This window comes from Melospiza melodia, unplaced genomic scaffold (genome assembly GCF_035770615.1).
Source record: "Melospiza melodia melodia isolate bMelMel2 unplaced genomic scaffold, bMelMel2.pri scaffold_35, whole genome shotgun sequence".
NCBI classification, from domain to species: domain Eukaryota; kingdom Metazoa; phylum Chordata; class Aves; order Passeriformes; family Passerellidae; genus Melospiza; species Melospiza melodia.
The window spans coordinates 6937020-6960628 of NW_026948670.1; the positions used below are offsets into that span (position 1 = coordinate 6937020).

Below are 23609 nucleotides of genomic sequence, written 5' to 3' on the forward strand. Positions count from 1 at the left end.
CATGCCCAGAGCACTCACCCCAGAAGCAGCGCCTCCTTCCCAGCCATCCTGGTGTCCCCAGCCATGTGCACTGGCTGTCACTCGCTGCCAGGGTGGCTGTCCCCTGGGTGGTGGCTGTATGGCCAAAGGGGAAGGAAGCGAGGTCACGTCTCTTCCTCATGTGTAGGTGGCACCTGGTGGGGGCAGAGTGGACACAAGCTGGGACAGGCTGTGGGCAGGGAGGGGACAGGATGGGGACAAGACAGAGTGGCAGAAGGTGGGACATGGGCTTAGCAGGAGGGAGGGGCACAGGGTGTTTGGAGAGCCAGGGATGGGTTCCAGGAGAATGGGGAGCCCCAGGGATGGGGTCCCTGGGAATGGGGGTCTAAGGGAGGGGGAGTAACCAGCGATGAGGGTGCCATGGGAATGGGGGTGCCCAGGGCTGGGGGAACTAAGGGATGGAAGTCCCAGAACAATGAGGGCTCCAGGGATTTGGGGTCAGGGGATGGTTGTCCTAGGGATGAGGGTACCAGGGGAATGAGGGATCCAGTGGGCATGAGGGTTCCTCGGAGAATCAAGGTTCTGGGGGAAGAGGAATTTCTGGGGATGAAATGAATGGGAGAGGGTTCCTTGGGAATGAGGCCCTGGGCCATGGAGATCCTGGAGAATGTGAGTACTGGGATGGGGTCCCCGGGACAGGGGGACTGAAGGAATGGGGGTCCCATGGTTGGGTTCCCAGAGGAATGAGGGTGCCAGAGATGGGCAGTGGCTCCGTGGGTCCATGGTTTGGAGCCCCTTCCCTGAGTGCTTCAGATTTTGGGGTGACCCACAGCTCAGCACAGCCCCCGAAGTGTGCTGATGGCCTGGGGGTGACACAAGGGAGATTCTGAAGGGCTCTGAGTCTGTGTGCCCCCAGCTCCCAGGGGCTTTTTCCACTCTTCATTTCCATTTCCTCCCTTTGATCCCTCAATTTCACAATGCCCCAGTTCGTTCCTTGATTATTCTGGGAAACAACTGAGTAGGGAATGGGTTGGGGGAACCCCAGAGTGGGGCAAGTAACAGTGAGGGGTCTGCAGGAAGGGCTGGGGAGGCTGTGGGGGAAGGGGGTGTCTGTCTGTGTGCCCCAACACTTTCACTTTTTCTGTCCTGCAGAAGAAAGAAGAGGCCGTTTGTGAGTGTCAGATGGGCGGGGGGGGAGGGGAGGAGTGTTCTGTGATGGGGGGATCCTGCCCCAGGGGGGACACATGCTGGACAAAGGGGGTCCCGTCCTGGGGGATGGCAGCTCCAGGGAACTCCAGATTTCTCCATTCTTGCTCATCCCCTGCAGGATCTGAGCCTGCAAGAGCAGCTGGGCAATGGAGCGCCAGCCAGGAAGGAGCTCTCAAACTCCTGCTCCTTGAAGCCAGTGGCCATCCAAGGGTGGGGCCCAGCCATGGCCCAGCCCCACTGCACAGGGATGGCCATTGCCCAGCCCTGCTCTGGCCAGTCCCAGGTGGCAGCCAGCACTTGAGGGTCCCTCCTGCCCCCTTGGCTTTGATTCTGGCAGCTTTAGAGCTGCTGCAGAGGTGAGAATTTTGTGGGTCGAAAAAGGCCTTGCTGTGGTTTGCTCAGCCCTGCAAGAAGGACAAAACCCAAACGGAGCTCAAGCAGTGGCTCTGTGAGGACTTTTGATGGTTTTCAGAGCAGGGCTGGCTGGAAACCACCCCTGCAAGGGCCAGCTGTGAGGGAACCAGTCTGGAAATGCAGCAATTGATCGTTTAATCCCTGTCTCCAAGGGACTAAGAGAGCCTGATAACTACTGCAAATGCCACAACAATCTGCTCAACAACCTGACTGGGTACTCCTTCTTGAACAAAACGAACAGGCCTTTGGAACATCAATAGAAAGAAAGTTTGGGTTCTGGCTCGGCTGCCAGACAAAAGGGAAATGTGGGAAATATTGAGCAGTGGCTCTGCCCTATGGCCATGATGGGGCTGTGGGGAGTTTCCCTGTCTGGATTCCAGGTGTTCCCAAAGCTGCTCCTTCCCTGCCCTCCTCACCTGCACAAGGCATAGGGAATAGACAGGGCTCTGCCCTGCCCCTGCTGCACCCCTTTCCAGGGTACCCCTCCACTTCCCGGAGCTGTGGGAGCCTTACCCTGGCAACGCTCAGTCCCGACACATCGCCACAGTGGCTTCGGGCACGCTGTCACAGTCAGTTTGGACACCCTGTGACCATCCCAGCACTCACAGCGCGATGGCAGCTGGGCCCCTTCCCGGTGCTCCGGGACCACCATTGCGGTCCCTCCTTTCCGCAGACCCCACCGCAGGGTCTCTGCTCCCCCCTGTCCCAGAGTCTCCCCTCTGCCGTTTCGCTCCCTCCATGCTCGAGGCTCCACAGTGGGGTCCCAGTCCCTCCATCCTGGCCCCTCTGGCCACACCCCCGACAGCCCCGGGGCTGGCACCGGCAGAGGCTGCCGAGCCCCTGCAGGATGAGATGTTCCTGGGGCTGCGCCGGCTGTGCGGGGCCTGGCTCCCTCACGCCGTCCTTGCCCACAGCACTCAGGCTCCAGCAGCCCCGGGCTGCTTCTTCAGGATGTGCCGACTGCTCCCAGAGCGCTGCTCTTTGTTGGGATCGAGCCAGAGAGCACCTGAATCATCCCCAAGGCCTGGGCCTGGACCTCCTGTGAGGCTGTGCCCGAGCCCTGAGAGGTTTGGGAGCCCGATGGGTGTCACTGCCCTGTCGCAAAATCTGGGTGGAGCAGGAATGGCAAGTGGTGTCCCACCATGGCCCAGCCCCATGGGCCTCCCCTGAGCACCCTGCGGAATTCCCAGCACTCCTGCTCCACCAGCATGGCCAGGTGCTGTTCCTGTGGGCCCCCTGCTCCAGCCGCTCCTGCCTCAGCCCCAGGATCCCAAAATCCCCAGGAGAGGCAGCGGTGCTCTGTGTTTTGCACGAGGTTGCTTTAGGAATGCAGCGGAACTTCAGGAACTCCAGCACTAATTACAACACCTCCTTAAGGGTCTGCAGCTCCCAGAGCAGCACAGGGACATTGGCCCAAACAGCTCCAATTTAGCCCCATCTTGCCCTCCCAAGACACTGCTCTCAGCCCGGGCTGTACCTGTAGTCCAGTTGCAGGTGCAGAGCCCTCAGGGCTGTGACTCTGCTCTCTTCTTCCTCCTCCCCTGGGGCTGCTGTGTCAGAACCAGCAGTGGCCCAGGAACAGCAGGAACTCCAAATGTGCTCTGCAGCCACCTGAGGAGCCCTGGCAGAGTCAGCACCGAGCACCAGCTTTCCTCAGCATCCCAAGGAACTTCAACATTCCCAGAGCTGCTGTGCCGATGCTGAAGGAGGAAAAGGGAATGAAAGGCTGTAAAGCGACCAGAAGTGATGTTGTGGACCTGAGACCTGCCTGGGCACTGCCTTCCTTCCATCCGGGATCATAGAGAGCTGTTGTGGGTATTGTCAGGGCATTTGCCTGGCTGCGGTTATAACTGCCACAAAAACCAATAGCGCTGAGGAGGAGGGAAAATTCTGGATTTGTCTTGTTTGTTCTATTCTGGTTTATAAATTTCCTAGTAAAGAGCTGCTATTCCTTTTCTTACAGTTCTGCCTGGAAGCCCCATCATCTTTGAAATCAAAAAATGGTTTTTGACCTTGGGCCAATTTTCCATTCCAGGAACGTTCCCACTTTTGTTGGCAGATATTTCTCATTTAAATGAGTGGCACAATCCTGGGTTCCAGCGTGGATGCGACAGACATGCCAAGAAGAGTCAGTGTCACAGACTTGGCAACATCATGCTCTGCCTTTTAAGCCAGTTGGGCCACCAAGGGCCGTCTCCCCAGGTAGCACTTCTGGTCACATAGCCACTCAGGACCTGGTGCGTCACACTGCCCCTGTGTGCCATGGCTGAAAGACTGATGGACAGACGGGGCCGTGCCTCTCCAAAACCAAGGCCTGACCTACCCCTGCCACACACAGCTGTTACAAAATATCTCCAGACATCAAACTTTTCCTGTCTCTGACACCCCACACTGTGCCATGGCCTTACCCCGACTGCCCTATGAAAGGGGGAGGCTCTGGAATCCCCACAGGGACTTTGTGAGATCCTGGTGTGGGAAGCACGGCAGAGGAGGGGTTTGGTACAGGGGTCAAGAGAATCCAGAGCCTCCTGAAGGCTGCTTTGGCCATTAGAGCAAGGAAGGTCCAGCGTCCTGCCAGGTTCCTCTGGTGGAGGAAACGTGCAGGGGGAAAAATCGGGTTTGTTCCTTGTTATGTTTTTCCCAGGAAATTTGCCCGTGTGTGACGATTTAGACTCAGAATCTTGTTGCTGTTGGTTTTATTATTTCTGGTTGCTCTTTCAGGAAATTGTTCTTCTTTCAGCCCTTTGGGATCTTTGTCCCTCCATGGGGAGGGAGAGGGGCAGTTTTTGATGGCAGCACAGACATGAGTGGGTGCCAATGGGTGTGGACCCCCAGTGCCCCCCAGTTCCCCCAGTGTCACAGCACATCCCCGTAGATGTCACTGGATTCCAGCGGTCGCCCCTGGGGTCCTCGTAGCTCCGTGTACGTCACCTGGGGATCCTGGAGGGTGGTGGCACAGGGGGACCCTGAAAAAGACATGGGCTGTGGGGTCTGGGTGGGGTGACACTCGTGGGTGATGTGTCCCTCTGTGTGTGTCCCACCCGTACTCTACTCACCCCCTGCCCTCTTGGTGACCACGACGTGGCTGTACAGCACCTCCCCCTCCTCTGGGGGCGCGGGGGGATCCAGGGGAGCCCTGAGGGAATAAAGGGAATGTGGGGGAGGGAATGGGAGATCTTGGGGGTTGGGGTAAAAGGGAAGTGTGCGGTTTGAGCCCCCCACTCACCTTTCCTGGTTCTTCCTGGCAGCTGCAATGGAAGCAGAGGAGGGGTGACTGTGAGGTCCCAGGGCCCTGGCCACTCTCAGGATTCCTGAACTCCCATGGGGCCTCGTAGCATCCCTGAAGTCCCCAAGAAGTCATGAACGTCCCTAGTGTCCCCAACCAACTCAGCCTCAAAAACCCAAAGCCTGCCAAGGACAGAGACTCCCCAAACGCCCCCAAGGCCCCTGAAAGAACCACTAAAATCCCTGCAGGACCCTCCAGCACCTCCCCAAACTGTATAGGACTCCCAGAAAAGGTCACAATTCTAGGGCTGTGAGTGCTTCCTTTTTGCTCCCCAACTCTGGAGGCCTCTACATCTCCCTGGGCCTCCCATCCCCCCATTGTCACGCACCCACACGGTGCCACCAGTGCCAGGCCACAATGACACCCACGAGCAGAAGCAGGAACAAAAGGGCCCCACCGACACCTGCGGTCACTGCAAGAAACGGAGGGGGACACATCAGAGTCAGCCATCACTCCAGGGGTCCTGCACCCCACAGTGATCCCGTGTGATCCCCACCTGTGTCCCTCTGTGTCCCTTTGTTTTGCGGTTTCAGCTCCAGGGCCAACTCTGGGCTGAATGCTCGGAACACGCGGTGCTCATCCTGTCCCAGCTGGTTGGTGGCCATGCACTGGTAGGTTCCCGAATGTCCCACATTGACAGCCCCAAGGTCCAGGAGGGGACCCTGTGCCACCTCCTTCCCGTTGTGCAGCCAGGTGAAGGTGACAGGGGCTGAGCCCACCTGCACCGAGCAGCGCAGGGTCACGGGGTCACCTGCATGCACCTGGTGTGACAGGGGACCAGGGGTGATGGTGGCATTGGCCACAGGCACTGTGGGGACACAGACAGGGCTGAGGGCACAGGGAGGAGCTGGCAGATGGTGTGGGGGGATAGGGACGGGGAGAAGGGTGTGATGGGGGATGTTGGGAATGGGGTCACAACATGGAGGGGTGAGGAGACAAGGGGAGGGATGGAAGGACCCGGGAAAACTGTCTGGGAGATGTGGAGGTGCCCAACTAGGGGACCTGAGAGGGCCGTGTGGACTCCCCATACCCATCCCCGCACTCACTGCGCACCATGACGCAGAGCTGGATGCAGCTCTTCCTCACGGACCCCCCTTGGAATGCACCTCACAGTCATAATTTCCCAAATGGGAGACCCCCACGGCAGGCACCAGCAGCTGCAGGGACCCCTGCTCGCCCCCCCCCCCCCCTTCCCACCAGTCCTGGTAGAACACGTGCAGGAGGGGGGCTCGGGGCCGCAGAGGGCTGGGAGTGCTGAGGCAGCTGAGAGTCAGGGGGGACCTTTCAATGGGCTCAGGGGGACATTCAATTACCGGTACCAAGAAGAGCTCTGGGAAGGGGAGGGCAGGTGAGGACTGTAATTCTGAATCCACTAGGAAGGGGCTTTGGGGATATCAGGAGATTCGAGTTCCAGCCATGGGGTGCTCACCGTGCACTGTCACTGTCACTGCTGCTGACCGTGAGAGAAAGGACCTCACCAAGCCCCCGCAGCTGTAGCGGCCACTATGGTTCAGCTGCAGGGGGGACAGGGACAGCTCCGTCCCATTGACAGGCCCCCTCAGATCCTTCTCGTCCTGGTAGAATCGCACCCTGGTGACCGTGTTGTTCCACCATCCACGGCAACGCAGTGTCACCGTGTCCCCTTCCAGCAGTGCCCGTGCTGGCACCTGCAGCACCAGATTGTCTGTGCGACAGAGGGGTCCCCTCTCACTGAGGGGCTCAAGACAGGTCCATGGTGGGTGCCCATGGCACTGGGAACATCTGGGTGCACTGGGATGTCCAGGTGTCCTGTAGACAGGCTCTGCCACAAAGGGGGTGTAAGGCCACCCACAAAGTGGATCCCACCCAGACCTGTCAGGGGCCACCCTGATCATTTAAGATAACTACTCACCATCTAGCACTGTCACAGGGGGGCTGTGCCCGGTGCCAGGTCTGTAACACGTATAGGTGCCACTCTCGGTGACAGTGACGTGGCATGGTCCCTGCTGCCTCCAGCGTTGCCTGCCCTTGTACCAGGTGGTGGCACCGGCAGCCCCCAAGCCCTGGCAGGTCAGTGTCACCCGGTCCCACAACACTGCCGGCCTCCAGGGGGGCTCCACCAGGAGCTGGGTGGTCTGGGCACCTGTGGGTGACAGGGGACACCAGCCTGCCAGGGCCAGCATGGGGCTGGGTACAGCGGGGTGGGTCCATGGCATCCCCCGAGGACTCACCAGCGAGGCCGAGGGTCTGGGCTGGAAAGGAGAAGGGACAGATCTGGGTGGGGGTGGCACCATGGGGACAGGAGCATGGGGGCACAGGGTGTGGAGGCTGTCCCTAAATTGTTCCCATGGGGACAGCAATTCTTGTGGGAAAGAGTGTCTGGGTGGTCCCCAAAAGATTTGGAGAGTCAGGGGGACATGTCTGTGTCACAGCCAGCTGTGCACCACATCCATGTGGCACAGACGCCTCAGGAACAGGGACACCAAGGCCAGCCTTGGCTGAGGAAGAAAATGAGGACACTGTGGACACCACGGGCACTATGACACCAGGGACAAAACCCATGAAGGTCCAGGTCATCTCCATCTGCTCATGATCCCATCCCCATGGCCACATCATCATGCTTCTTGTCCACTTCTGTCCGTGCATCCCAGTTCCATTGTCCCTATCTCCAGAACTCCCTGATCCCAAAGGTGCAAATCTCCACATCCCTGTATCCACATCCTCATCCCTAAATTCCTGCCCCCTCTTCCTGTCCCCAAAGCCACCCTACATCTCCAGTCCCAGCAAGGTCCACTGTGGGTACCATGGACTGGAACTGCTGCCATTGGGGACCTCTGAGGACCCCCTGTGCCTCCTCCTCTCCCCATCCCCAGGGTGTCAGGCCCGTGCCCAGGGCACTCACCCCACAGGAGCAGCGCCACCTTCCTGGCCATCCCGGTGTCCCCAGCCATGTGCACTGGCTGTCAGTCACTGCTGTGGCCACCGCTCCCCTGGCTGGCGGCTCTTCGGATGAAGGGGAAGGAAGCGAGGTCATGTCCGTCCCCACATGTAGGTGGCCCTTGGTGGGGGCAGGGTGGCTGCAAGCTGGGCACAGGAAGGGGATGAGCATGGGTGGAACAAAGTGGGACATGTGGTTCACAGGAGTGGGGGGCTAGGTTGGTTTTGGGTGCCAGGGCTGAGTGACCAGGGGAATGGGGTTCCTAAGGAGGGGGAGTCATGGGTCTGGGTGTGGCCAGGGCTGAGGGGACACAATCATGGGAGTCCCAGGGGAACATGGGGCTCCCGGGATTTGGGGTCATGGGATAGGGATGCTAGGGGAATGGTGGTTCCCATGGGAATGGGTTTCCTGAGAGAACCAAGGTCCTGGTGGAAGGGGGATTTCAGGAGATAGAATTAACAGGAGAGGGTTCCTTGGGAATGGGGTCCTGGGCCATGGAGATCCTGGAGAATGGCATTACTGGGATGGGAGTCCCAGGGATGAGGGGACATAAGGAATGGGGATCCCATGCTTGGGTTCCCAGGGGAATGGGGTTGCCAGAGATGGGCAGTTGCTGAATGGGCACAGGGGTCTCACCTTCTTCCCTGGGTGCATCAGATTTTGGGATGAGCAAGAGCCAGCCAAGCCGCCCTGGGAAGCTCATGTGTTGTGCAGGCTTCACATGGTGGTCCTGGGTAGCTCTGACTCTGTGCCCTCCCATGCCCTTGACTTTAGTGTCGTTATTGCTTTTTTTCTTTATTTTGCTCACTTTTGTGCCAGGTCCCCTCACCCCCAGTTCTTAGCTCAGCAATCTCATGGAGCACCTGAGAGGGGACCAAGGTGGGGGGACTGAGGGACGGGGCAATGGGAAGCAGGAGTTGGAGGGAAGGGTGGGGAGGCTGTGGGGGATGGAGATGTTGGCTTGTGCCTCCACAATGTTTTCACTTTCTTTTTCTTGGCACGAAGGAAGAGGCCATTTGTGCTGACAATCAGATGGGAAAGGGGGGCAGTCTCTGTTCCTGGGGTGGCACATCCAGGGAGTCCTGTCCTGGGGGGATCCTGTCCCAGGGGGTGACACATCTTGGCATGTGGGATTCTGTCCCAGGGGGTGGCGGTTCCAGAAATGTCCCTGCACATTCCTGGACGGGTGCCTGTCCCAGGGGTGGCACATCCTGGGGACCCCTGTCAATGCAAGGGTGGGGCCCAGCCATGGCTCAGCCCCACTGCACAGGGATGGCCATTGCCCAGCCCTGCTCTGGCCAGCCCCAGGGGGCAGCCAGGACCTGAGTGTTCCCCCCTGCCCCCTTGGCTTTGATTCTGACAGCCTTAGAGCTGCTGCAGAGGTGAAATTCTGTGGGTGGAAAAAGGCCTGCCTGTGGTTTGCTCAGCCCTGCAAGAAGCACAAACCACAATGGGAGCCCAAGCAGTGGCTCTGTGAGGGCCTTTCATGGTTTTCAGAGCAGGGCTGGCTGGAAACTCCCCATGCAAGGGCAGCTGTGTGGGAACCTGTCTGGAAATGCAGCAATTGATTATTTTGTCCCTCTCAGCAAGGGACTGAGAGAGCCCCAGCACTACTGCAAATACCAGAACAATCTGCTCAACAACCTGACCTGGACCCTCCTCCTCCTCCCTGCCTTGCCGTGCATGGACAGTGGCCGGATGCCCTGCACCCACCACAGCCGCTCTCTCACTGCCCTCCACACCTAGATGGGAGAGAAAATTGAGCAAAGGGTTCCTGGGTTGAGACAAGGACCAGGAGAGATCACTCATCAAATCCTGTCACGGGTAAAACTGCCTCAGAATTAGCGATATGAATGGAATTTATTGCCATCAAAATCAGAGCAAGATAAGGAGAAGTCAAATAAACCCTTCCATACACATTCCCCCTGTTACGAACAATTTTGTATTCATTGGCTTTCACTATTATATTGGTTTTTCCAAATTATTTTTATATAATACAGGTTGTAATCACTTTTTAACTGCTTTTGATACACTACAAATTGTCAGCCTTTTTACCCTAATCCCTGTGTAGAATATATATTTTAGTGTGATAAATACATTATAGTTTAAGCTCTCCCAAAATATCAAGGTAGAGACAATGTGCTGCGTATTACAGCATTGCCTGTTGCAGAAGCAGCTAATGCCTTTATTTGTGTAACTAAGTGACAACGGTGAGAATAACTGAGATAATTTGTGAAATAGATATTGTTGATTTAATGTACTGGTGGAGTATCTCATCTGTATGAGAAGAACACATTGAAAAGTAGCAAGTGAAAAAACATCAAAAGGAAGAATGCAAAGAGGAATTTACCACTGACCCTTCTTTTCTCAAGAACTGTCAAACCACAGAACAGGGGGGGCTTTGTGAGGACAAAAATAGATAACTTTACTTTGCAGTATAGCATGTACTTTATTAAAATGAATCAAGGGTCAAACCAAGCAAAAGAATTCCCAGAACATGTAAACTGGAAAGAATGTTTGTATATGTTTAACCCTCCTGAGTATGTATTTAACCATTACAGTGAAAAGCTATGTAAGGAGAATTGTTGTGGTTAAAAGTGTGCCTCTGGCAGTTGCCAAGCACCCAGCATGCTGTTTACTGCACCTTTTATTCCTTATTAAACATTTACAAAATTTAAAGAGTGAGCCTTGTTTCTCACACAGTTGGACCAAAAAACTGCATTTTGGGTACCATAGGATGGAAAAACGTCGTGTGCTCTCCCATCACTGGAAGGGGGAATGAGGAGCCCTGTGGGGTGCTGTGAAGAGGAAGAAGAGACCCCTGAGGGGAATCAATGCCCCCCACTCCCACTCAGTGTCACAGCACATCATCATAATCACAAGGATCCCACTGTCCCTCATAGGGTTTCAACAGCTCCGCGTTGGTCACTTGTAGATCCCGACGTGGGGCAGGGATGGGGGAGACCCATGGGGACCCTGAGAGTGACATCGGTTGCGGGGACCTGCTTGAGGGTGACACTCGTGTGTGACGTGTCCCACTGTCTCCCCCTGTACTCACCCTCTGCCCACTCGGTGCCCCTGATGTGGGTGTTGAGCACAGCCCCCTGCTCCGGGGGGTTCTTGAGGGGATGGGGGGGACTGGATGGTGTGTGGGGAGGGGGAAAGTGGAGTCCCAGCCCGAACTCCCCATTCACCTGTCCTGGAGTTTCCTCGCAGCTGCAAGGAAAGGGGAGGGGGTGACCAAGTGGACACCAGGACCCCTGAACCTTCCTGGGACCTCGGCAGCTCCAACCACACACAGGACACCCAAATCCCCACTGCAGCCCTGAATCCCAGTGGATCCCTGACTCCCCCGGACACTCTGAGCACACCTGAAGCCCCCAGAACTTCTGCATCACTGAAGTGCACCCAGTCCCCCTGATGCCCCGAACTCTCTGGGTCCCCAGAACCCCAAGCAGGGAGGGGTACCCCCAAACTCCTCCAAGACCCCAAAAAGATCCCCAAACATCCCTGCACATCCATCCAGGAGCTCCCCAGATCCTCCAGGAACTCCCAGTGTCACCCCAATGTTCCTCAAAGCCCACCCAGGGAAGGCCTTGGGGCCCAACCAAGACTCTCAAAATTCCCCCCAAATCCCCCAGGACGCCCAGCTGAGGTCACTGCAGGCGCAGTGTCCCCCAGCTCAGGGGCCCTGGCTGCTGCTGATCTCTGCCCCCAGTCAGGGGGCTTCCCCTCATTTCAGGATCCTCTTATCACATCCACTGTCACCCACCCCAGCAGTGCCACCCTGATGACAGCCAGGAGCAGGAGCAGGAACAGGAGGGTCCTGCTGACATTCACAGCCACTGCTGGGAGCAGAGGGGACCCATCAGGGTCACCCTGAACTGTAGGTGTTCTGAAACCCCAGAAACCCTGTGGGACCCCACCTGTGAGCCAGGGTGAGCCAGGTGTCACCTCCAGGGCCAGCTCAGGGCTGAGTACCCGGAACACCCGATGCCCATCTTGTCCCAGCTGGTTGGTGGCCACGCACTGGTAGGTGCCAGAATGTCCCACATCGATGTTGCCAAGCTCCAGAAGGGGACCCTGGGCCACCTCCTGCCCATCTGGCCAGGTGAAGGTGACAGGGGCTGAGCCCACCTGCACCAAGCAGTGCAGGGTCACATTGTCACCCGCATGCACCTGGTGTGACGGGAGACCAGGAGTGATGGTGGCATTGGCCACGGGCACTGTGGGGACAGAGACACGGCAGAGGGCACAGGCTAGGTCTGGCAGCCAGTGAGGGGATAGGGATTGGCAGGAAAGGTTGTGATGGGGCATGTTGGGGAAGGGGTCACACCATGGAGGGATGAGCGGACACAAGGAGGAGGTGGAGGGACAGAAGAAAGGTGTCTGAGGAACATGGACATACCGAGGCAGGGGACTGGAGGAGCATGTGGGAATTCCCTGTGCCCATCCCTGCACTCACTGTGCACTGTGACACGGAGCATGTCGCTGCTCTTCTGCACAGTTCCCGCCTCGGAGTGCACCTGGCAGCTGTAATTCCCCAAGTGGGAGACCCCCACGGTGGGCACCAGCAGCTGCGGGGACCCCTGCGGGCGCCCCACCACCTGCCCGTCCTGGCAGAACACGTGCAGGAGGGGGGCTCGGGGCCGCAGGGGGCTGGGAGTGCTGAGGCAGCTGAGAGTCAGGGGGGACCCTGGGTGGGCTCAGGGGGACCCTCCAGCACCGGCACCGAAAAGAACTGTGGGAAGGAGATTGGAGGGGGGTTTCTGAACCTGAATCCCTGGGGAGGGGCTGTGGGGCTGTCGGGGTGGCAGCGGTTGGGGTGCTCACCCTGCACTGTCACTGTCACCTGCGATGAGCACCAAAACTCCCCTAATATCCCAAATTTCACCCAGCCCTCGCAGCCATACTGGCCACTGTGGTTCAGCAGCAGGGGGGACAGAGACAGCTCCTTCCCTTTTCAGAGCCCCTCCAGTTTCTTACCCTCGTGGTAAAAAGAACACGGAGTTGATCATGCTGTTCTGCCAGCCCTGGCAGTGCAGTGTCACCATGTCCCCCTCCAGTAGTGCCTGTGCCGGCACCTGCAGCACCAGACAGTCTAGGGGAGAGCACGGGAACACCCCCATTGGGTCACAACCCATGCACCAGGCTCTCCGATTCCAAAATTAGTTCCACCCAAACTGGGATGCTCTGCGATTTCCCCAGAGCAGGGGATGGGCTCTGGTCACACAGGAGGTAACCCATGGAGCAGAGCCCACCCAGAGCCCTCGGGGTCCCTGCAGGTGCCAGGTTGGGGACACCCAAATCCCCCTCCCTGTTTGAGACTCTCACAGAGGGGCTGTGCTACTTCCAGGACTGTCACGTGTGTAGGTGGCACTCTCGGTGACAGTGATCAGGTCTCTTCTGCCACCAGCGCTGCCCGTCCTTGTGCCAGGTGGTGACACTTAAGTCCTCGAGCCCTAGCAGGTCAGTGTCACTCGGTCCCAGAGCACCGCCGGCCTCAAGGGGGGCTCCACCAGGAGCTGGGTGGTCTGGGCACCTGTGGGTGACAGGGGACACCAACCTGCCGGGGCCAGCATAGGGCTGGGTACAGCGGGGTGGGGCCATGGCATCCCCTGAGGACTCACCAGCGAGGCCAAGGGTCTGGGCTGGAAGGGAGAAGGGACAGAGCTGGGTGGGGGTGGCACTGTGGGGACAGCAGCACGGGGCACAGGATCTGGGGACTGTCCCTAACTGTCCCCATGGAGTCAGCAGTTCTTTTAAGAAAGTGCATGGGAGTGGTCCCCAAACGAGTTGGCAAGGCAGGGGGCCATGTCTGTCTCACTGCCACCAGTGCACCACGGGCACATTCCTGTGGCACAGACACCTTGGGAACAGGGACACCGAGGCCACCCTGGGCTGAGGGAGAACATGGGGACACTGTGAACATCTTGGGCACAAGGACACCACGGACACAGCCCATGCTGGCCCAGGTCACCCCCACGAGCTCATGATCTCATCCCCATGATCCCCATGGCCACATCCTCACAGTTATGTCATCTTCTGTCCCTGCATCCCAGTTCCCTCTTCCCTATCCCCAGAGCTACCTCAGCCCAAAGGTGCCAGTCCCCACATTCCTGTCCCCATACTTCCATCCCCTGTTCCTGTGCTCTGTTTTGTTCCCCAAAGACACCCTACATCAGTCACATTCCCACCAAAGTCCACTGTAGGTAACATGGAGTGGCACTGCTGGCCTTGGGGACCTCAGGGGACCCCACAGCCCCCCTGTGCCCCCTCCCCTCCCTATACCCGGGGTGTCAGGCCCATGCCCGGGGCACTCACCCCACAGGAGCAGTGCCACCTTCCCGGCCATCCCGGTGTCCCCATCCATGTGGACTGGCTGTCACTCGGTGCTGGGGGCGGCTGTCCCCTGGGTGGTGGCTCTTTGGCCAAAGAGGAAGGAAGCGAGGTCAGGTCTCATCCTCATGCATAGGTGGTACCTGGTGGGGCAGGGTGGCCACAAGCTGGGGACAGGCTGTGGGCAGGGAGGGGACAGGATGGGGACAAGTCTGGGTGGGACAAGGTGCCATATGGAATTCCCAGGAGTGGGAGGCTCAGGATGCTTTGGGGCACCGTGGATACGTGTCCAGGGTAATGGGGGGTCCCAGGGATGGGAATGGGGGTGCTGCAGAGGGGGAGTCATGGAGAATGGGGTTTCCCAGGGTGGAGGGGACTCTGGGATGGGAGTGCCAGAGGAACTTGGGCTCCAGGATTTGGGGTCATGGGATGGGGATGCTGGGGGAAAGGGGGATCCTGTGGGAATGGGGGTCCTGGGAGAATCATAGTTCTAGAGGAAGAGAGATTTCAGGAGATGGAATGAACAGGAGAGTGTTTCTTGGGAATGAGGGGTGCTGGGCCATGGAGATCCTGGGAAATATCAGTACTGGGATACGGGTTCCAGAGAGGGGAGGATATAAGAAATGGGGTACTATGATTTGATTTCCGGGGGAGTAGGGGTGCCAGGGATGGGATGGGCAGTGGCTGTATGGGCCCATATGTCTCAGCTCCTTCCCTGGGTGCCTCAGATTTTGTGGTGACATAAGGTGCCAGCGGCCTGGGGGTCACCCAAAACAGATTCCGAGGGCTCAGGGTCTGTGGAGCTGTGGCAGAGGTAAGATTTCTATGGGGGAAAAAGGCCTGCCTGTGGTTTGCTCAGGCCTGCAAGTGGCTCTGGAAGGGCCTTTGATGGTTTTCAGAGCAGGGCTGGATGGAAACACCCCCTGCAGTGGCCGCTGAGAGGGAACCAGCCAGGAAATGTAGCAATTGTTAATTTGTTCCTCTTTGTAAGGGACAGAACCACAAAACTACTGCAAATCCCACAACATTCTGCTCAAGATACTGACCTGGACCCTCCTTCTTGAACAAAACCTGCAGCCTTCTGGAACCTCATGGAAAGAATGTTTTAAAAGGGAAAGCTGTGGAAATACTGTGCAGGGGCTCTGCCTGCACCCATGGTGGGGCTTTGGGGAGTGACCCTGTCTGGATTCCAGGTGTCCCCAAAGCTGCTCCATCCCTACCCACCTCACCTGAGTGAAAGACTGAGGGTTTCCAGGAATTGTGGTGTAAAGCCACCAGAGATGCTGCTGTGGACCCCAGACCTGCCTGGGGTCAGGCACTGCCTTCCTTCCATTTGAGATCATGGAGAGCAGTTGCAGGTGTTGTGCAGGGCGTGTGCCTGGCCCCAAGACACAGCTACGCTGCCAGTGGGCACTGGGATCCAACCTGCTGCCTTGGCGGCTTCTGCCTGCTGCCGGTGGTGGTGCCGGGACCGATTGGTGCCCATGAGTTTGCAAAAGGAGCGATTTCCCCTCCTCCCTCCCGTCTGAGGCAGCCATGGCCCCTGAGGTGATGGAGCTGGACCGGGGCGCCCCCTACTGGCCGGGAGTGCTCCCTGCAGCGCCCCCTTCTGGCCGCGGTTGTAACTGCCACAAAAACCAAGAGCACAGAGCGGGAGGGAAAGTTCTGGGTTTGTGCTGTTTGTTATGTTCTGGTTCATAAATTTCCATGTAAAGAGCCCCATAGGAATTTCCCAAAGGAAGCCCCATTATTTTTGAAATTAAAGAGAGTTTTTGACAAGTGTCTTCTTTCTATTCCAGGAACGTTCCCACTTTCCTTGGAAGGTATTTCTCATTTAAATGAGTTGCGAAATCCTGGGTCCAGTGTGGATGGGACCAAGCCCTCAAGAGGAGACAGGGTCAGGGACTTGGCAAACTCATGCTCTGCCTTTTAAGTTAGTGGGGCCACCAAGGGCCCTCTCCCCAGCTGGCACTTCTGGTCACACGACCACTCAGGAGCTGGCTTTGGCGGAGCGTCACACTGTCACCAGTGTGCCATGGCTGACAGACTGATGGACAGATGGAGCCCTGTCTCATCATAAGCAAAGCCTGATCCATCCCTGCCACACATAGGTGTTCCAAAATGTCTCCAGACATCAAACTTTTCCTCTCTCTGACACCCCACTCTGTGCCATGGCCTGATCCCGACTGTCCTGGAAAAGGGGGAGGCTCCAGAACCCCCACAGGGCCTTTGTGATTCCATTGTGTGGGGAACAGGGCAGAGGAGGTGTTTGGGATGGGACAAGAGAATCCAGAGCTTCCTGAAGGCCACTTTGGCTACCAGCGCAAGGAAAGCCCAGGGCCCTGCCACGTTACTCTAGGGTATGAAACGTGCTGGGGGGAATGTTCAGGAATTGTCAATTTTTGGGGGCTCTCCCAAGAAATTGTTCTTTTTTGTGACCATTTGGACCCTGAACCTTGTTTTTGTTGTTGTTGATTTTATTCTCTCTGGTTGCTGTTTCAGGAAATTGTTCTTCTCTCAGCCCTTTGGGATCTTTGTGCCTTCACAAGGTGGTCAAGGGGCAAATTTTTGGTGGCAGCACACACACGAGTTGATGCCCATGGGTGGGGACCCCCAGTGCCCCCAGTTCCCCCCAGTATCACAGCACATTCCCGTAGATGTCACCAGGTTCTCGCAGTCGCCCCTGGGGTCCCTGGTGCTCAGTGTAGGTCACGTGGGGATCCTGGAGGGTGGTGGCACGGGGGGACGCTGCGAGAGACATGGGCTGTGGGATCTGGGTGGGGTGACACTCATTGGTGACATGTCCCCCTGCGTGTGTCCTCCGCATACTTACCCCCTGCCCTCTTGGTGACCATGATGTAGGCATACAGCACCTCCCCCTCCTCTAGGGGGGCTGGGGGATCCGGGGGGGCCCTGAGGGAATAAAGGGGATGTGTGGGAAGGAATGGGAGGTCCTGGGGGTTGGGGTAAAAGGGTAGAGTGTGGTTTTAGCCCCCCCCCCCTTACATTTCCTGGTTCTTCCTGGCAGCTGCAAAGGAAAGAGGGAAGGCATGACTGTGAGGTCCCAGGGACCTGACCCCTCTCATGATTCCTGAACCCCCACGAGACCCTAATTCCTCTCAGGACTTCAAAGCATCCCTGGATCTCCCAGAATTCATAAACATCCCCAGTGGCCCTGACCAACTCAGCATCAAGAACCCAAATCCAGGTAGGTACTGAGACCCCCCAAACACCCCCAGGGCCCCTGAAAGAACCCAAACATCCCTGCAGGACCCTCCAGCACCTCCCCAAACCATTCCGACTCCAGGCTAAGGTCAATATTCTGTGGATGTGCGTGCTGCCCAATCGCTCCCCAACTCTGGCGGCCTCTACAGCTTGCTGTGACCCCGTGCCCCCCCATTGTCACCCACCCACACGGTGCCACTGGTGCCAGGCCACAATGACACCCACAAGCAGGAGCAGGAACAAAAGGGCCCCACTGACACCTGCGGCCACTGCTAGAAACAGAGAGGGACACATCAGGATCACCCATCAGCATGGAGGTCCTGCACTCCCTGGTGACCCTGTGTGACCCCACCTGTGTCCCTTTGTGCCCCTGTGTCCCGCAGTGTCACCTCCAGTAAACCGGGTGTGATGGTGGCATTGTCCGCGGGCACTGCAGGGACACAGACAGGGATGAGACCACAGGGAGGGGTTGGAGCCGGTGTGGGGGAAAAGGGATGGGGGAGGGATGGGTGTGGTAGGGGATGTTGGGGATGGGGTCACACCACAGATGGGTGAGGGGAAAAGGGGAGTAAGAGAAGGACCAAGGAAATTTGTGTGGAGGAAATGGAGATGCCCTGCCAGGGGAAGGGAGGTGGCTGTGGGGGCTCCCCGTGCCCATCCCCGCACTCACTGTGCACGGTGATGCGGAGCCGGGTGCTGCTCTTCCGCACATCCCCCCCACCCCCACCCCCCCTCTCCGTAAGCAACTGGCAGCTGTAATTTCCCGAGTGGGAGACCCCCATGGACACCAGCAGCTGCAGGGAGCCCTGCTGGCCCCCCACCACCTGCCCATCCTGGTAGAACACGTGCAGGAGGGGGGCTTAGGGCCGCAGGGGGCTGGGGGTCCTGAGGCAGCTGAGAGTCAGGGGCGACCTCACGATGTGTTCAGGGGGACCCTCCAGCACTGGCACTGAGAAGAGCTCTGGGAAGGAGAGTGGGGGGGGATTTGTGAGCCCAAGTCCCTGAGGAGGTGCTGTGGGGGGTGTCGGGGTGGGGGCTGTATGGTGCTCACCCTGCACTGTCACTGTCACAGGCGCTGACTTCTTCCACCCCCAGGATTCCACCCAACCCCTGCATCTTTAGTGGCCACTGTGGCCCAGCTGCAGAGGGGACTGGGACAGCTCTGTGGCTTTGGGGAACACCTCCAGCTCCGTCTTCTCACGGTAGAAGGACACCGAGATGACCGTGCTGTTCCAAGACTCTGGCAGCACAGTGTCACCGCGTCCCCCTCCAGCAGCACCCGTGCCGGCGCCTGCAGCACCAGCCAGTCTTAGGGACAGAGGGGTCCTGTCACACCCAATGGCACCGGCATCCCCTCACTGGTTCACATCCAGAGCACCAGGGATCCCCAAATCCAACTTGGGGATCCCTCCAAACCAGGATACTCTGGGATGTTCCCAGAGCAGGGGACAGGCTCTGGTTACGGAGGAGGTGACCCATGGAGCGGAGCCCATTCAGAGCCCTCAGGGTCCCTGCGAGTGCCAGGTTGGGGATACCCAAACATCCCCTCACCATCTAAGATGCTCACGGGGTGGCTGAGCCCAGTGCCAGGACTGTCACACATGTAGGTGCCTCTCTTGAAGACAGTGAAGTTATCAGGATGCTGCTGCCACCAGGTCTGCATGTCCTTGTACCAGGTGGCGGCACCAGCAGTCCCCGAGCCCTGGCAGGTCAGTGTCACCCAGTCCCACAGCACTGCCGGCCTCCAGGGGGGCTCCACAAGGAGCTGGGTGGTCTGGGCACCTGTGGGTGACAGGGGACACCAGCCTGCCAGGGCCAACATAGGGCTGGGGACAGCAGGGTGGGGCCATGACATCCCCCGAGGACTCACCAGCGAGGCCGAGGGTCTGGGCTGGAAGGGAGAAGGGACAGGGCTCAGTCAGTGTGGCACCATGGGAACAGAGGCAAAGGGATGCAGAGTGTGGGGACTGTCCCTAACTCTCCCCATCGGGTCAGCAGTTCTTGTGAGAAAGTGTGTGTCGGTGGTCCCCAAGAGATTTGGAGAGTCAGGGGGACATGTCTGTGTCACAGTCACCCATGCACCACATCCCTGTGGCACAGACACCTTGGAACAGGGACACTGAGGCGACCCCGGGCTGAGGCTGAACAAGGGGACACTGTGGAGACAAGCCCTCTATGGACACAGCCCATACTGGCCCAGGTCACCCCCACCAGCTCATGATCCCATCCCCATGATCCCATCCCCATGGCCACATCCTCACTGTTGTTGTCCACTTCTGTCCCTGCATCCCAGTTCCCTTTTGCCTATGCCCAGAGCCACCTGAACCCAAAGGTGCCAGTCCCCACATCCCTGTCCCCACATCCCTGTCCCCACATTTCTGACCCCTCTTCCTGTCCCCAAAGCCACCCTATATGTCCAGTCCCACCAAAGTCCACTGTAGGTATCATGGACTGGCACTGCTGGCATTGGAGACCTCAGGGGACCCCACAACCCCCTTGTGCCCCCTCCCCTCCCTATCCCTGGGGTGTCAGGCCCGTGCCGGGGCATTCACCCCACAGGAGCAGCATCACCTTCCCGGCCATCTCAGTGTCCCCAGCCATGTGCACTGGCTGTCACTCACTGCTGTGGCCACTGCTCCCCTGGCTGGCGGCTCTTTGGACGAAGGGGAAGGAAGTGAGGTCAGGTCTGTCCCCATGTGTAGGTGGCCCTTGGTGGGGACAAGGTGGGCACAGGATGGGCACAGGCTGGGGACAAGGCTGCATAGTCTGGGGACATGGTGGGTGATGGTGTTTGCAGGAGTGGGGGGCTCAGGGGATGTGGGGAACCAGGGATGGGTGTCCAGGAGAATGAGGGTCCAGGGGAATTGGGGTCCCCATGCCTGGAGGGATTAAGGGTTGGGTGTGCTGTGGGAACATGGTCCCCAGGGATCTGGGGTCATGGCATGTTGGTGCCAGGGTTGGGGGTGCAGGACGAAAAAGGGGACCCTTGGGAATAGGTGTTCTGGGGGAAGAAGCAGCCCATGGGATGGGATCAAGGCAATGGTGGTGCTGGGAAATGGCAGTCCTGGGATGGGGGTCCCAGGGAGGAGAGAAACCAAGGCAATGGGGGTCCCATGGTTGGGTTCCCAGGGGAATGAGGGTGCCCGGGATTGGGCAGTTGATGGGTGGGCACAGAGAAGGAAACTGCTTCTTCCCTGGGTGCTGCACATTTTGAGCTGACCCAGAGCCCAGCAAAGCCCACACCCTGAGGCACCTCAGGGCTGTCCTGGGATTCTCTGTTCCCCTGCCCCACACAACCCTAGGTCAGGTCCCCCAATTTCCTGGCTCAGCCATCCCAGACAACACTTGATGCCCAATTGGTTGAGACAAAATTACACATCCATAGAATAAAAGCAAACATCTTCCCCACACCATTATTTTCCCAATAAAGGACAAACTCATCAGAAATCAAACTGACAAGGTATAAAATTACCTGGGTTTGTAGAATCCATTGCTTTTCCAACAAGTCACTCACAATAAAAACACAAACAAACCACAATGGAATGAGACTTTTTCATTCCGTTTAGCAGCCCCTTGGTGCATTCCCCAGTAGCATTTGCTTGTGGATAAGAGAGTGTGGATTCTCCCTGAGTGTCCAACAGCTCCATGGAATTGCTCCCTGCCTGCTGAGCAGCAACCCAGCCCAGAAGGAAGCCTTTCTTTGGCTTTTAGGAACTCTCCTCATTTTGGTCATTCCCACCCTGAAACTTGATTGACTTCCCATGGAGGAAGGGGAGAAGCTCTGTCTATCCTTGGGACAGTGCACAGGAATCTGTGGAAATGCCTGTGTGTGCCCCAGGGTCTGATTCCCTGGTAAATCCACTCCAGCCTGCCCTGAATTCCCCTGCCTGGGCACTCCCTACTCCTGCTGTGACACCCCTGTTCCCCAGCCCCTTGTGTGCAGCCCCTGCTCAATATTTCCACATTTTCCCTCTCTTTTGCTGTGAACATCCAGATCACAAACATTCTCTCTGTGAGGTTCCAAAGGGCTGCAGGTTTTGTTCAAGAAGGAGGGTCCAGGTCAGATGGTTGAGCAGATTGTTCTGGTATTTGCAGTAGTGCTGGGGCTCTCTCAGTCCCTTGCTGAGAGGGACAAAATGATCAATTGCTGCATTTCCAGACAGATTCCCACACAGCTGCCCTTGCATGGGGAGTTTCCAGCCAGCCCTGCTCTGAAAACCATGAAAGGCCCTCACAGAGCCACTGCTTGGGCTCCCTTTGTGGTTTGTGCTTCTTGCAGGGCTGAGCAAACCACAGGCAGGCCTTTTTCCCCAACAGAATTCTCACCTTTGCAGCAGCTCTAAAGTTCCCAGAATCAAAGCCAGGGGGGCAGAGGGGAACACTCAGGTGCTGGCTGCCCCCTGGGGCTGGGCAGAGCAGAGCTGGGCAATGGCCATCCCTGTGCAGTGGGGCTGGGCCATGGCTGGGCCCCACCCTTGCATTGACAGGGCTCCCCAGGACGTGCCACCCCTGGGACAGGCACCTGGCCAGGAATGTGCAGGGACATTTCTGGAACCGCCACCCCCTGGGACAGGACCCCCCACAACAGGATGTGTCACCCCCTGGACTGGTTTCCCCCAGCTGAACTCTGGAACAGAGACCTTAGAGGACAGGATGCCCCTGGATGTGCCCCCCCAGGAACAGAGACTGAACGCTCCCTTTCCCATCTGACTCTCAGCACAAATGGCCTCTTCCCTCTTGTCCAGAATAATGAAAGTGTTGAGGGAGCACAGCCCAACACCTCCGTACCTCAAATCCTCCTCACCCTTCCATGCGCCCCCTGCTCCCCATTTCCCCCCTCCCCTGGGTGCCCCAACCCCTTCCCTGCTCAGGTGCTCCCCAGGATTGCTGAGCCAGGAACTGGGGTTGAGGAAATATGGCAAAAAGTGCAAAAAACAAGGAAAAAAGAGAAATAGAGGGAAAAGTCAAGGATAGGGGCAGGCACAGAATTACTACCCAGGACCTCCCTGTGATGCCTGCACAGAAAACGGGCATCCCAAGGGGGCTTTGCTGAGATCTGTGTCATGCCCAAATCTGAGGCACCCAGAGAAGGAGCTGTGACATCTGTGCCCACCCAGCCATTGCCCATCCCAGGCACCCCCATTCCCCTGGGAACTCAACCATGAGATCCCATTTCCTTCAGTCCCTCTTCCCTGGGGCCCCCATCCCTGGACTGCAATTCCCCAGGATATCTAAGACCAAGGAACCCCATCCTGGTAATTCCAGTCCCTGGGATCCCCCTTCCCTTGGGGACCTTGATTCGCCAGGACCTCCCATTCTCACAGGATTCCCCTTTCCCCTTGCACACCCATCCCTTGGCCACCATCCCATGACCACACATCCCTGGAGGCCAAGTTTTTCTGGGACCCTCCTTCCTGACTCTGAGTCCATCCAACCCTTGGGACCATCATTCCCATGAGACCCCATTCCGGGGCACCCAATTCCACTGGACACCCATCCCTGGCTCCCTACACCACCTCAGACGCCAAATTCTGGCAACACCATGTCCCCACCATGTCCCACAAGGTCCCTCTCTGCCCCATCCTGTCCCCACCCTACCCCCACCAAGGGCCACCTACACGTGGGGACGGACGTGACCTCGCTTCCTTCCCCTTCATCTGAAGAGCCGCCAGCCAGGGGAGCGGTGGCCACAGCAGCGAGTGACAGCCAGTGCACATGGCTGGGGACACCGGGATGGCTGGGAAGGTGGCACTGCTCCTGTGGGGTGAGTGCCCTGGGCACGGGCCTGAAACCCGGAGATGGGGAGGGGGCAGAGGGGGTTGTGGGGTCCCCTGAGGTCCCCAATATCCCCAGAGTCAGTGCCAGTGCCAGTGACTGCACGGTGAGCACTCCACAGCCCCCACCCCGACGACCCCACAGCCCCTCCCCAGGGACATGGGCTCATAAATCTCCCTCTCCTCTCCTTCCCAGAGCTCTTCTCGGTGCTGATGCTGGAGTGTTCCACCAAGCTCATCCAGGGTTCCCCCTGACTCTCAGCTGCCTCAGCACCCCCAGCCCCCTGTGGCCCCGAGCCCCCCTCCTGCATGTGTTCTACCGGGACGGGCAGGTGGTGGGGGGCCCGCAGGGGTCCCTGCAGCTGCTGGTGCCCGCCGTGGGGGTCTCCCACTCGGGGAATTACAGCTGCCAGGTGCGCTCTGAGGGTGGGGCCGTGCGGAAGAGCAGCACCTGGCTCCACATCAC

The 23609-nt window shown here is 58.1% G+C and overlaps 1 protein-coding gene across 1 annotated transcript in view; it reads right to left on the reverse strand.

The window, feature by feature from the left end:
* Positions 1 to 4458: 4458 nt before the first annotated feature.
* LOC134434366 (Fc receptor-like protein 5) overlaps positions 4459 to 23609 on the reverse strand; it is a 63240-nt gene continuing 44089 nt past the window's right edge. The window contains 10 exon segments of the mRNA XM_063183032.1: positions 4459 to 4542; positions 4699 to 4738; positions 4829 to 4850; positions 5217 to 5300; positions 5385 to 5688; positions 6367 to 6530; positions 11975 to 12031; positions 12271 to 12501; positions 15197 to 15200; positions 18287 to 18330. Coding sequence (XP_063039102.1) covers positions 4459 to 4542; positions 4699 to 4738; positions 4829 to 4850; positions 5217 to 5300; positions 5385 to 5688; positions 6367 to 6530; positions 11975 to 12031; positions 12271 to 12501; positions 15197 to 15200; positions 18287 to 18330 — 1034 coding nt within the window.